Below are 14481 nucleotides of genomic sequence, written 5' to 3'. Positions count from 1 at the left end.
ATTTGAATGTAAGATGGACTCTTTTGCAAAGAACCAGTGTATTGCGATGCGTCAAGAAAGAGTATCAAAGAGCTCACCAATATCCTTAGCCCCACGGTGGGCGCCAAACTGTTTACCCTCGAATCCGGATAACAATTGAATTTATATGGGGTTTTAAGGATCCGTGAACTAAAAGATACAAAAGGCTTTTAGGTTGAGGAAAATAAAGATAAAGACTCAACAATTGCTGTTAAAGTAAATAATCGCAGAATATAATATTGCTTAGAACAATTGTGCTTGATGCCCCCCAAGAATTTAGAGAGATACCCATTTATACATTCTGATTAAGGGTAAAAATAAGGTAGGTAAATTGATTACATCGTGGATCCCTGTAATTACGCCTTAATGGCCTGAAGTGGTTGAGAAAATCACGTTTGGGCGAGATATCCGGCGACGCTTGGTTATCCGTTACGAGCCCGGCTTCCGACCTTGTGTGTTTCTCCATCCGGTGGTGATTCCTTTCGAGCTCTGTAACGGTCTCGAAATGACTCGACCTCGGTTGTAGACGTGGCCGTCGTTCTACCTTGCATCCAGGTCGGGTTCGATGGCCCCGACTTGCTCCGGACCGGATCCAACCCGGTCGGGCTCAAGCAAAAAAGGGTATCACCCAATACATTACTAATTCTTTAAACCATGGTTAGAATTTTGCTTTAATCAATTAAATCTTAGCCATTAATTCTAGCTTATGCTATGTGCCCTAATCTAAGCTTGAACTTAGGAAAATGGAGAAAAGAGAAATGGAGAGGAGTTGGATCCGTCCTATACGTTTCTTTGTTTCTTCTTTCAGCATTAACTATTTTCGACAAGTATTGATGAGATCTGACATACTCTCAGAGATCCTATCATTTTTATTTGTTCATAATACTAAAAATATATTTTTATTTTTACTTGTTCATTTAAGCAAATCAAGAGAATTTTTTTTGTTTTACCCTTATCGTTACCAACTCATTCCCCAAGATCATTTCTCGAGACTTGTTAAAATATTATCATTATTATGGGTATAATTGTAAAATATAAATTTTATTTATTTTATTTTTATTAAAGAGAATCCAAGATTAAAAGTGGACAACTAAATTTTCAGTTGCACATATTAATAAAAAAGTTCTTTGTTTTTTAAGCAAAGTTTTATACTGTTGAACTGGAAGTACAAAGTAAAAAGAACGACAAGTTTTCTGCTTGTACTCTTGTATATATGTAGAGGACCCTCTGCTAACCTAGCAGCTTTTTTAACCTTCCTAATTTGCTGAGCCACTACTTAGATTCTCACATTTACTTTTATTTTTGTTTCTACTTATTGTCTACAGTTACATTGTACCTTTTATTTTTGTTACATGTGGAATTTGTTGTGGGTCGAAGAATTTGCTTCTCTTCTTTTTTGTTCACCAATTATTTTATCAAAGGTTATATTAAATCTACTATAACCCTATAAGTATATGCGCATATCAGCACTCTGGTAAGGGGTCAACTGCAATATAACATTAATACTACAATATAAGCAATCAGCGTTCGTATTTTATTTTTCAGATGAGTAAACACAATAGTTAATTCATTTACAAACCTTCTTTATTATCCTCATCATTATATTGATCCATTCCCCCCCCCCCCGCCACGCCCCACCCCCACCCCCCACGTATAGTTTCTAATTTATAAGTGTTCTTGGATTGTGTAGTGTCCACCCAGTGGCCCCCATTCCCATATGGGTCCTACTAAAGTCTCACGTGCTGTAATCTAAAGATCAATTTCCTCTATAAAACACCCCTCTCCTACCTCTAAAATGCACATCCCAATTTTCTCATTCTCATTGAGACTTGAGGGACGAAGTAACACAAGCCTTAGCTAAACTTCATTAGCTAAGAAAGAAAAACGTTATTCAGTATCTATAAAAATCATAGGTTTTTTTTTGTTCGTTATCTCGAGCTCTTTACAATGGCAACCTCAAGCTCTCGATCCGTGTGGCGGACTTGCCTTGCCTCCGCCCTTCGAACAGCCTTGGCTTGCACCATAGTTGGTGTTGTCACCCTTTTCGGCCCGAAATATTTCAGGAAGCAAGTCGCATTCCCAGCTTTTTCCTACGTTACGGTTATTCTTATTGTGACCGATGCAACCTTAGGTGACACTTTTCGCGGCTGCTGGCATGCACTTTACGCCACCATTCAGGGCATTTGTCCTGCTATTCTAAGCTTGTGGTTAATCGGACCGGCTCGGCTCACAGCCAGCACCACTGCTATCGCGGTAGCTCTAAGCGCCTTCGTGGTGGTTCTGCCCGAAAACACTCACTTGCTAGTTAAGCGCATAGCGCTAGGGCAAATTGTTCTTGTTTATGTCATAGCTTATATAAATGGTGGCCAAACTGAAACTATTATGCATCCTATTCATGTTGCCGCTAGCACAGGGCTCGGAGTTGTGGCTTGTGTTTTGGCCTTGATTTTTCCCTACCCAAGCCTGGCATGCTGCGAGGTGAGAATTCTAGCTTAATAAACATTTCTCGTGCATGGAAGTTGTTTGAAAATAAAATATTATAGTGCTACATCAAGTTGATACTTGACACTTTACCACCTTTTGTTAACATGCATTTCTTGGTGTCACGCATTAGTCTTCACATTTTCAGACATTAAGCATGCACCTTTCCTTATAAACTGGTGTGCGTCTATATATATATATATATATATATGCATTTTTGTCTCTGTTAGAATTGAATTTGAAATCTGGTCTTTTATATGGTTTCTTCCTCACTTCATTGAGCACTAGCTAGCTGGGTGGTATAAACTAGTCGTATATGTTTTCCACGTCGTGAATCTGTTTAACATAATGCATGTAATTTAGATATATTTTAACGATAAATAACTAGGTAATTGAAGGATGTTAAGTATTTCCATTAGTGATGATTTTGAATAACAGGATTAATGTTCTATGTTTTCAGGTGAAACAGAACTGCAAGCTCTTTGCTGAAAATGCTTTGGAGAGGTTTAACTTGTTTGTGAAGGCCTTCTCGGCTGAAGACAACATTACTGCACTTGCTTTCATTTCTCAAGCCAAGTCCTTAGTTAGCACAGGAGCCAAACATCTCCAGCGCATTAAAACCAAGCAAGTAAGCCCCCATGAAATACGTATTACACATGCATGTTATTTAATTAGTTACTTCTCTTATGCCTGATAATTAGTGTCCTAATATCCTTTTTGCTGGTACAATTAATTTTTACCAGGAAAGCATGAAGTGGGAAAGATTTCCATTCAAGTTTTTAAGACCATATGGAGAGAACCCTGGGAGCAGATTTCAACATCTTCAAACACCTTTAAGAGGGATGGAAATTGCCTTGGAAAATTCTCCTTCATTTCCAATTGAGATTCCTAACTCAGAGCTAAAATCTGGCCTAGATATGCTAGGAGAACACATCTCAAAGCAAGTCAACAGCATTTCCCTCGAGTCATCAGCAACTGTTCCAGAGTCAAATCCTGAAAATACCCAAAAGTTCTTCCAAACACTTCATACCATTCAACCAACCAATAAACATCTTCCCTCTTTATTCTTTTTATTTTGCTTAAACCTCCTTTTGAACAAACCAATTGCACCCCCACCACCCAAAGAAGGCTCCACTAATTCCAAGCAACACGATGAAGAAGAATTATTCTCGAGGAAAACATGGAGCAATTACTTGTCTATTACTATAAATAACAAAAGGTTTATGGCAGCTTTCAAATGTTCACTATCATTAGGCCTTGCTATTCTTTTTGGATCAATATATAGCAAGGAAAATGGATTCTGGGCAGGGTTGCCAGTTGCCGTTAGCCTAGCAGGAGCAAGAGAAGCAACTTTCAAAGTTGCAAATTATAAGGCACAGGGGACCGTCTTGGGATCAATATATGGTATTTTAGGATGTTTTGTCTTCGAAAAATACGTGCAAATTAGATTCTTGTCTCTCCTCCCGTGGTTCATTGTCAGCAGTTTTTTGCAACAAAGCAAAATGTACGGCCAAGCTGGTGGAATTTCAGCCATTGTTGGGGCAGTATTAATTCTTGGTAGAAAAGGTTTTGGTCCACCAAGTGAATTTGCCATAGCAAGAATAACAGAGACTTTCATTGGATTGTCTTGTTCCATTATGGTAGAAATATTGTTACAGCCCACAAGAGCTTCTACTTTAGCAAAATTCCAACTTTCAAAGAGCTTTGAAATCTTGCATGAATGCATTGGCTCAATAAGCTTTGGATCATTCGGAAATTTGGTAGAAACCCAAAATAAACTAAAATTCCATGTTAATAAGATGGGAAAGTTTGTTGGCGAAGCTGAGGCAGAGCCCAATTTTTGGTTTGTTCCTTTCAATAGTGCTTGCTATCGTACGCTCATGGGATCATTATCAAAGATGGTGGACTGTTTGTATTTTGGATCTCAAGCAATTTTATTCCTTGAACAAGAATCTGGAGGAATTGACAATTTTGTCTGGAAAGAAACTGTAAATAAGCTAGATGCTGATTTCATGCTTTTCAAAGATTTTATCGGCTCTTTTATGAAATGTTTTGAGGAGGTCAGTTTGGTCAAATCACTAGCAGTACTTGACAAGGAATTTGAGAAGAAGAAACTTTCAGTTGATGTTGAGTTAGGAACATCACCTACTTATTATAATACTATAAGGTCTTCAAGTGAAGAGGAAGTTGATGAAAAGTTCAGTTCCTATTTTCAACACTCGAAAGAACTTGTGGACCAAATTGTCAACGGTGAGGNTATATATATATATATATATATATATATATATATATATATATATATATATATATATATATATATATATATGACAACCTTAAGAATTTCAAAATTCGTGATACTATGGGGGTGTTTGGTACGACGGAAATTTTTTTCCAAGAAAATATATTTTTGGAAAACAAGTTATCTTATTCATTTTTCGATGTTTGGTACGCAAATTAAGGAAAATGACTTCTCAAGAGTATTCATAAATAACTTAGATATACTATAAACATGAAGCCATAAACTTTCAAACCAACAACCTTCCAAAACCACTTTTTTCATTAACTTTCGAACCGCTAAACTTTCGAAACCGCGAAATTTCTAACCCGTAAACTTTATAGTTTCTAACCCGTTAACTTTCAAACACATAAACCTCCGAACTCATAACTTTGGAACTTGTAAAATTTTGAATCTTTAAACCGATAAATAAAAAAATTAAAACTGAAAATTTCCGTTGGTGGTGGCGGAAAAGAAGCTTGTTCATCACCGCTTCCGGGCGAAGCAGCATCCTCCGCAAGTTCAGCTAGCATTTCTTCATAAGCTTCGTCTATCTCCGGTTTTGATTCAGCAAGTCCAAAATTTCTTCTTTCTGAACGGATCCAATCTCCGAAAAGTACTGATTTTTCCAAGCTCTCCCTCATAGACGCTCTATGATCACCGATTTGAAGTCTCGCTTGACTGAAAGCGCTCTCTGATGCCACTGTTGAAGCTTGAACACATAAAATATCTCGAGCCATCCTTGAAAGAACCGGAAAGTGTTTTTCTTTGTCCTTCCACCATTCCAAAAGATCAAAGGTGCCGTCTGGATTCTCTTTTTCAAGTCCCTGCGACAAATAAACTTGAAGCTCATTTAGTTCACCAATATTATCACCTTGAGAACCCCTGAACTCCGTCCAAGAACTAAGTGCTTTTAGGCCCGCAGTTCTTTTAGATGATTGCGAACTAGACGAAGTAGGAGTTGGAACATTTGGTCTAGCATGATCTAAGGCAAGTTGATAAGCATTATAAATTGTTTGAGCATTTATTTTAATTGAGGCTTTTGCATCTGCAAGTGTAGCAAATTCCTCATCTGAAAGATTTAAAGCCTTATAAATATTTGAATACCAAAAGTGAGGATCTCCTAATTTCATGGTAGGATTTAACATGGCAGCAACACCACAAATAGGGGGGATAGGAAAAAAATATTTTTTAAACTTATCTTTTATAGAATCAATAGCAAGTTGATAAATTACCCCACCCTCTGAAAATTGAACAAACAAATCACATAGTGCTGCAATATAAACTAAACAGTTTGAAATAGTAGGATAATATTGCCCACAAAATTCATTTGTAGCAATATGAAATTGTTCTAAAAAATCTATAAGAATTTTAACATTAGTCCAATCCTGATTTGTAAGGATTTCATCATCATCATCACCACCAACACGAGCATTAAACGTTGCGTTTATTGGGTTTCTATATTCATATGCAACAATTAAACTTTCGTACATGTAATTCCATCTAATCGGACAAGCTTTAGGAACCTTTCTCTCTCTAAGGCCAAATTCATCATATTTTTTAAAATATTCTCTAAGTCTACTTCTACGGTTTGAATAAAAAAGCCAATTAAGAGCCATTTTAACCTTTTCAATTTCCACATTTAAAATTTTCATACCATCACCGACGATTAAATGGTAAATATTACAAATACATCTAACATGGAAACAATTACTAAATGCAGGATTTAGTGTAGTTGTAAGCAAGCCTATAGCATTAGTGTTACTAGAAGCATTATCCATAGAAATTGACATTATTTTATCTCTAATGCAAGAATATCTACAAATATCTGCAACTGTGTTAGCAATAAACTTACCTGTGTGACGTGAATTAATTATTCTATAAGCAATAATGCGTTTTTGCATTTTACATTCCTCATCAATCCAATGAGTGGTTACAGTAAGATAATCACAGTCATTACCACTTCTACCAATATCAGTAGTAATAGCAATGCGACAATCTATATGAGTAGATAAATAGCGCAAATATTGTTCATATTCATGTTTATATTTATAAATTGTTAGTTTCATTGTATAAATAGTAGTAAATAACCCTAATCCCATATGTATTAGGAGTAGGACATGTATTGTATATATAGGGCTCATTGTAGCATTGTCAATTAATTAATCAATAATATATTTTCTCCCGTGCTTTCTCACATGGTATCAGAGCTTCAGTGAGAAAATTATCGCTGTGCGTCATTCCAGCAACTTCCGGGAAGAAAGACCTCGTCGCCGTGCAATTTTCCGGCGACTTAAGAGGCTGTCTGTAACAAAATCACTTTCCGTTGGTGTTGTGCAAAAACCAACACCACCACAGGGTCCCAAGGCTTAGGCGACCAAACCCCACCAAAGATCTCCGGCAACCGACCACTCACGCGCCCTCACGCGCGGATCAGATCTTTGTTTTTCCGGCGAGTCCTTTCCCTACGCGCCGGCGCGTGTGGCCTTTTCCCGGCCAAATTTCAAATTTTTCCTTCAGGCAGCCTGTTCGCGTGGCCTTTCCGAGCCTACCCATCAAGTTTACATCAGATTCCGACGACTTTTTTATTTTCCGGCGAGCTACAGTGTTTTCGGTGAACAGTAAACAGTGATTTCCAAACAATTTTCTGACCTTTTCCGGCGTGAACATTATAATGTCATTCTTAGACTCACAATTCGTTGGATCGAATGCATTAAATCCAATCCAGATGGTTTCTTTACCGGATTATATTGAGTTCCTTTAGTACAAAGCATGTAAACAGAAATCTTGAGGATTAGCCTCCGTTCCAACAAATAGTAGGATGAATTGTGTCTCCCAATCTTCACCTTCTGAGTCTTGGGTCATTGATTCAGGTGCATCTGATCATATTTCTGGTAGCAAATCTCTTTTCACTAGTATCTCATATTCTCAATCTCTTCTAACAGTCACAATGGCCAATGGGTCTCAAGCCATGACAACTGCAATAGGTTAAGCAAGTCCACTTCCTTCCTTACTTTTAGACTTAGTTCTTTATGTTCCTGGTAGCCCTTTTAATCTCATAACCGTTAGTCGCTTAGCCAAATCACTTAAATTTGCTGTTTTATTTCTTGATGACCTTGTTTTTATATAGGAACGCAGTACAGGGCGGATCATTGGTACCGGACGTGAATCAGATGGACCTTATTACCTTATCCTTGCAAAATCACATCGACTCGCATCTTGTCTTCCTCCAATAACTTCTCCCGTTACTGATTCACCAGATTTATTACATAAACGGTTAGGACATCCCAGTTTGTCAAAACTTCAGAAAATGGTACCTGGCTTATCTCACTTGTCCACTCTAGAGTGTGAGTCGTGTCAGCTCGGTAAGCATACCCGCTCCCATTTCCCGCGGCGTCTTGATAATCGAGCAGAGTCACCTTTTTCTTTAGTACATTCAGATGTTTGGGTCCTAGTCGGGTTAGTTCTACCTTAGGATTCCGCTAGTTTGTCAGTTTCATTGATGATTATTCCAGGTGCACTTGGATATTTTTGATGCAAAATCGATCTGAGTTGTTTTCTATTTTCCAGACCTTCCACGCAGAAATTCAAAATCAATTTGGGGTTTCTATCCGTACATTTCGTAGTGATAATGCCCTAGAGTATTTGTCTTCCCCATTGCAGCAGTTTATGAACTCCCATGGGATTATTCATCAAACATCTTGTCCGTACACATCCCAACAAAATGGGGTAGCTGAAAGAAAGAATAGACATCTTATTGAAATTGCTCGTACCCTACTCATACAATCTCATGTTCCGCTGCGTTTTTGGGGGATGCAGTTCTTACATCTTGTTATCTTATTAATTGTATGCCATCTTCAACTATCCAAAATCAAGTTCCATTCTCTGTCCTGTTTCCCCACTTACCTTTGTTCTCTCTTCCACCCCGTGTCTTTGGGAGTACGTGCTTTGTTCATGACCTTACTCCAGGAAAAGATAAGTTAGCTCCTCGTGCTCTTAAGTGCATATTTCTGGGTTACTCAAGAACGCAAAAGGGATATCGATGTTATTCTCCTGACCTTCAGCGATTTCTTATGTCTGCTGATGTTACCTTCTTTGAAACCCAATCATACGTCACAGGTCCAGTTAATCACTTAGATATTCTGAGTGCTACCGTTCCTTCGTTTTGTAGATTCAGTNTCACAGTCATTACCACTTCTACCATATCAGTAGTAATAGCAATGCGACAATCTATATGAGTAAATAAATAGCGCAAATATTATTCATATTCATGTGTATATTTATAAATATCGCTCTTTACAGTTGCGCGAGGCCATCCTTTATAAGTAGGATTATAAACTCTTCTAATATAATGCACAAAGTGAGGGTTAGAAGGAAAACTATAGGGTAAGCACATAACAATAACCATTTTTGCCAATTCTTCATGATCTTTATTTGGATCGTAATATAAAATGCCACCGGTAACAGTGTTAATTCCCGGTTGAACTAGATTTGACCCGGTACTAGGGTTAACCTCAGTTTCTACACTTCTCCCCTCTTGCGCAGCTTTTATTTGAAGATATCTAGCTTTATCTCTAGGGTATTTCTTTATGTGTCTAGTCAAACTACCCGTACCGCTACGGTCTCCAGTATATTTATGAGCCATCAAAGACCCACAAGTTTTACACTTAGCCTTATTTTGTTCTCTTAGTTGGGTAAAAAAGTGCCAAACAAGAGACGTTTCCGGCCGTTTAGAAGGCTGTCTATTAAAAGTAGGGATTACTACAGGAGGGTCAGGCGAGGCATCATTTGGATTATTATCAATTGGGTTAACAACAGGACTAGTAGGTGTATAATCTAAATCCGGTTGCGTTTCATCTAAATCATCATTTTTCTCATCATTTTCATCGATAATTTCATTAGGATAAAGAGCATTCATATATTCATCATTTAATTGTTGACCCGGTGCAACATCATGGCAAAATTGACTATTGGTAAATTGAAAACAAGGTCACTATCAAGAATAATAGGTGGAGGAGGACGGGTAACAGGTCTGGATCGGGGATCCGGGGGAGGAGGAGTAGCTTGGCGACTAGATTCACCAATTTTAGATTTTCCCTTAACCACCAAACAGTTTTTTTCAAAGAAAAGGCCATATTAATTATAATTATACAAACTAAACAAACAAACTATAATATTAAAACATAAGAGTTGGAACGAGTTTACCGAATTGACGAACAACTTCTTAAAAATTGTATATCGTTGAAGACTTGAAGACTTCAATTCACCAACTTCACAATTTTTCACAAATTGCAATAATAAAGTAAGCAATTATAGAAGAAAATTAGAGAGAGATTGATGATTTTGTGAGTAAAAATGAAAGAATGAGGGGGTATTTATAGTTGAGAAAAGAGAAAAAGTGTAATTATAAAAAGTTTGGGATTAAAACAAAGTTTGGGGGTCAAATGGCTATTTTTTAAAAAGCCAAACGGCTAAATTGGCAGGCCAACGGCTAGTTTTTTAAACTTCTAACCGTTGGCCTTTTTAAAAAAAAAATTGAAAAAAAAATCGCCGTTGGGCCCGTAAGGCCCGTTTGAACCGGCCCAGGCCCGCCAGCAGGTCCCGAGCTAAACGGTCCCGGGCTCGTGGTCTCAGCATAGAGGACCGGCCCACAGTGGGCTTTTGGGACCGTTTGGGACCGGACCGTTTGGACCGGACCGTGGGCTCGCGGTCCCGGTGCGGTCCCAGGCTGGGCCCGGCCCACAGTACACCCTTATTCATGGAGTAAAATCTGAAGGGTAAATTAGCAACATAATCTTTGGTTTGGGGGGATTTGGGATGTGGTTGAGAGAGACAGTTTTAGACTTATACATGTTTATGCATGTCTAGTAAAAGAGCGCTAAGTTGTTTTTAAGCAGCAAAGTTTGAAACTCTGTTTTAAAAGGCAGAATTGGGACTTGTCTGAGGCTCTCCTTAGGGCGGAGCACTCGTAAAATACCCCGGACTTATGTGTGGGGCTTAGTTCCGTAAGACTTACGTCTCGGTCGTCGGGGCTTACGCCTCAGCCGTCGGGGCTTACGCCCCGGACACGTCCAACGCCCAACGTACTAGGCTCGCCTAATAGATCTTTATGCAATTTTGTGTAATTAACCTTGTAAATCCTCAAATTTTCTTAATAAATCGTTGACTATTCAAAATTACTTTTTTCTTAATCATTAATCATTAATTTGAGAGTGTTTTATGTCATAATTAAAATTAAAAATTATTGCATGTTATCCATTAAGACTGCTATGATAATACATTTTAAATTAATTTTTAGTATTTATTTATTAACTTTTGTTATGTCTTTATTATATCATAGTCCATAATTTTTTTTATAATTTTTTTCCTAAATATTATTTTTCCACGTTTACGAGATACAATACTTATTAATTTAATAGCTCAGTATTAGCTAGTAACTATAAACAAATAATTAGTTATCATGGTATAGTATGGTGAATTATGTCTCACCTTATTAACTTTTTTAAACTTTAAAATAAATGCTGCTAGAGAATCATGTATAAATTGTGAATTTTGTTTTTATATACTTCTCTTTCAAATAGAAAGCATATTAAACAAAAGGAGTATTTTAAAAGAATATCGAATTATAATATCGAAATTCTTTCAAGATTCAAAACTCCTTAAGAGATACATATAAGATTTCGCATTTTATACATTACTTTGGATATTTGAATTGTAACGACGTTGCAGTTAATTTGCATATTATGATGTGTGTCATACTTTTCGTATTATTCATAGTTGAATTATAATTTATAAATACTTTTAAATATATTATTTGTTGTAATTTTGTGATTTTAGTATAATTTTTATAATTATTTTTTATTTTAAACTATCTTTAGACTCTTGAAATTAGTAAAATTTAAAGATCCGTAAAACTTACGCCCCATGTCTCAGGGCTTACGCCTTGCTTCATCAGAGGTAATTAAAACGTCTCGCCTCACGCCCCCGCCTTTTAAAACATTGGTTTGAAAAATAGATGAATGCCCTACTACTGTGGTGTAGGCTTCAAAGTACATTCAAATTTGTACCTCTCTTTGAGCAGAACAGTTGAAAAAATAAGTTTGGTCAAAGTGGGAGCCCAGGGCAACCCGTTGATGAATATACATTAATTTTGCCAAATTCCATTGCATGAAACTTGCTACTTGCTAGCTACGTGAAAAAGAATAAAATATAAAAAGAGATACTTACTAGCTGCCCTTTTTCCTTTTATTTACTGGCAGTGCTTGTTACTTTTATCATGCCACAATATGAGTTAATTAAAAAAAAAAAAATATATATATATATATATATATATATATATATGCTTCTGGCACATGAAAAGTGAAAAGTGAAAAGTGAAAAGTGAAAGGCAAAGACATATTTATAATCGCGCGTGTAATTATAAGCAAAATTAAAGGTAAAAGAAGCTGTCTTGCAGTCTACCAGTTTATTTTTGTGACTGATTATATATTAACACTAGATGATCAAATAAGTGATAAAAAATAAAGAAGATCTACGCGCACTTAGTAATGGTTAGAGTTTGCTATTTCCTTTAATTTGCTCATCCCCGTCATAAAGGCTAAAACAAGCTAATCTAATATTTATACATTATTTTATTAGTGGAGTTTAAGCACAAAGCACATACCGAAGGGTCAAGTGAAATAACGTCCATGCATCCGTTTACTTATCACAGCTGTTATGAACTTATTATTTAAAAACAGTTTCCCTTATCAAGGAGACAATTGAGAAAGAAAAACAGACAAATTTCATAGAAGGGAAAAAAAAACAAATTGTTTCTTGTCTTACATAAGAAACTTCCTTCAAAATTCTCTCCGACAGGATATAATGGGAATACGCTTTTAAGAAGTCAAGATCGCGCACCTTAAGAAATCCAAATTCATCTTTTTTATCTTTCTTAGCTTTGTTCTTTGTTTCCCAGAGAAAGATTATGGCTTTTGCTAGGCGCCGCATAGTTAAAATAAGATAACTATATGCTACTGACGGCGACAAAAGTAAAAAGTGTTTTTGGTGGCCGGTGGATCGATGAGGAAGGAGGCTACGTATATGATAGGAACACACAAGAGAACAACTTTTCAATGCTAGTAATAAAAAGAAACTAAAAGTACGGAGAACTTTGGCGGTAATTCATGTCAGAATGAAAACCCAAATGGAAAAAGATGGCAAAATTAAAAATATTTTGTGGCTGCTGGGATTCGAGCCCAGGTCTCCACGGCCACAACGTGGAATTCTCACCACTAAACTACAGCCACCTCGTTGTTAGTTGACTTTCTATTTATCTATATAACCCTTATAGACGAAACCGGTGACGCTTCCATGCTCCTCAGCTAACGAACAAGCTGATATACTGGTTATAAAACAACAGGCACCTGATATTTTGATTTAAGCAATTATTGCTATGTACATAATTTGTATGAATTAATTAGCTATAAAGCAACTCTTCTGGCTATCTAAGATGCATGATTAATATTGAAACGATGAAAAATGTACTTAATAATAGAATTGTTCGTCCTTTCTTTATGTTTCACATTGACATCAAATGTATTTAAAAAGGCCTGTGATTGGGCTCGACAAGTTTAAAATAGGGAAATTACCAGCTATGTCCATTTATAGGTAGCTCATTACAAAAATTGGTCAATTGATAAAATATTACTAATATTAGCCAAATTAGCCAATTAGCTATTTGTAGCAAAAAAACATCAAATTTTTTGCTTTGTTTTGAGTGGGTGTTATTAGAATAGATTGGGCACAACTTAAGGAGCTTGAATCTCAGTTTTGGGATGATTTGGTGAAGTTTTGAGGTGGTTTGAATTGAAAATTCGAAGTAAAAGCTGAACATGAAAAAAAAATGATATGTGTATCACACTGTGTATCATTTGTGTATCATATTTGTATCTATTATGTATCACATGTATATCCATGTATACCTGTGTGTGAGATATATGCATGATACATGTTTGATACATGTGTCGCAGCAGACTTTTTTGAACTCGATTTAATTACGAATTTTGATACGAAACCAGTCCAAATCACCTCCAATCTTCCTCAAATTTTGTATATTGAATTATCTATATATTTTCAATGAATTTCAATTATACCCATTGAAAAAGTTCCTTTTTTGCTTAGATTTTTGGAATATTGTATAGATTTTTGTATTTCATCACCTTATTTGCTACCCCGTCCATGAAATTTCCTTTCCGTCTTGTATCTAATGTTGCTAATCACGCTTAAAAATATGTAAGGTGATTTTTGCATGTGATTCTTTGATAGAAAGAACCCTATTATTTGGTTTTTCAATTTTTGTTGGCTAGTTTTGGTAAGTCTATGACTAATGGCTAGAGGTTGGTAAATTAAGATTTATTTGGGACATTTGTGTAAGTTTCCCTTTAAAATAGGGGCAAGGACAGAAAGGCCCAAGCACCAAGAAGTATCGTAAAAATAGCACGGGCTAGCCAGTTTTCGGACTGGTCATTCAAAATAGCCAGCATTTGCAAAGCCATTGAAAAATAGCCACTAAATTAAAGGGCCAATGAAACCGCACCACGTGTGTAACTGACATGTTCTGGCCAATCAAATGCGGTCATGTCACACTTCAATTTGATTGGTCGGAAAGAGATTGTTCTTATCATAACTCTTCCCTCCCACAACTATAAATAGGGATCTTTATAACC

At 36.5% G+C, this 14481-nt stretch overlaps 1 protein-coding gene and 1 non-coding gene across 2 annotated transcripts; one reads left to right on the top strand and one right to left on the bottom strand.

Moving 5' to 3' along the window:
* Positions 1 to 1823: 1823 nt before the first annotated feature.
* On the top strand, positions 1824 to 7085 carry LOC109209995. Its single transcript, XM_019373367.1, has 4 exons — positions 1824 to 2496; positions 2960 to 3127; positions 3243 to 4749; positions 7021 to 7085. The coding sequence occupies exons 1-4, from the start codon at positions 1966 to 1968 to the stop codon at positions 7083 to 7085; spliced, it is 2271 nt and encodes a 756-aa protein (XP_019228912.1). The 5' UTR covers positions 1824 to 1965.
* Positions 7086 to 12990: 5905 nt separating this feature from the next.
* Positions 12991 to 13062, bottom strand: TRNAH-GUG. Its single transcript has one exon. It is a non-coding gene; the product is annotated as a tRNA-His (tRNA).
* Between the last annotated feature and the right edge of the window lie 1419 nt (positions 13063 to 14481).

The sequence above is a fragment of the Nicotiana attenuata genome, unplaced genomic scaffold (genome assembly GCF_001879085.1).
Source record: "Nicotiana attenuata strain UT unplaced genomic scaffold, NIATTr2, whole genome shotgun sequence".
NCBI lineage: Eukaryota > Viridiplantae > Streptophyta > Magnoliopsida > Solanales > Solanaceae > Nicotiana > Nicotiana attenuata.
The sequence above is the reverse complement of the archived record's forward strand: the minus strand, read 5'-3'. Positions and strand labels throughout refer to the sequence as shown.

Bases quoted from the DNA above. Each gene is read 5' to 3' on its own strand.
- LOC109209995 (XM_019373367.1), top strand. From the start codon at position 1,966: ATGGCAACCTCAAGCTCTCGATCCGTGTGGCGGACTTGCCTTGCCTCC. The intron at 2,497-2,959 runs GTGAGAATTCTA...CTATGTTTTCAG, and splicing joins CAAGCCTGGCATGCTGCGAG to GTGAAACAGAACTGCAAGCT. The intron at 3,128-3,242 runs GTAAGCCCCCAT...AATTTTTACCAG, and splicing joins AGCGCATTAAAACCAAGCAA to GAAAGCATGAAGTGGGAAAG.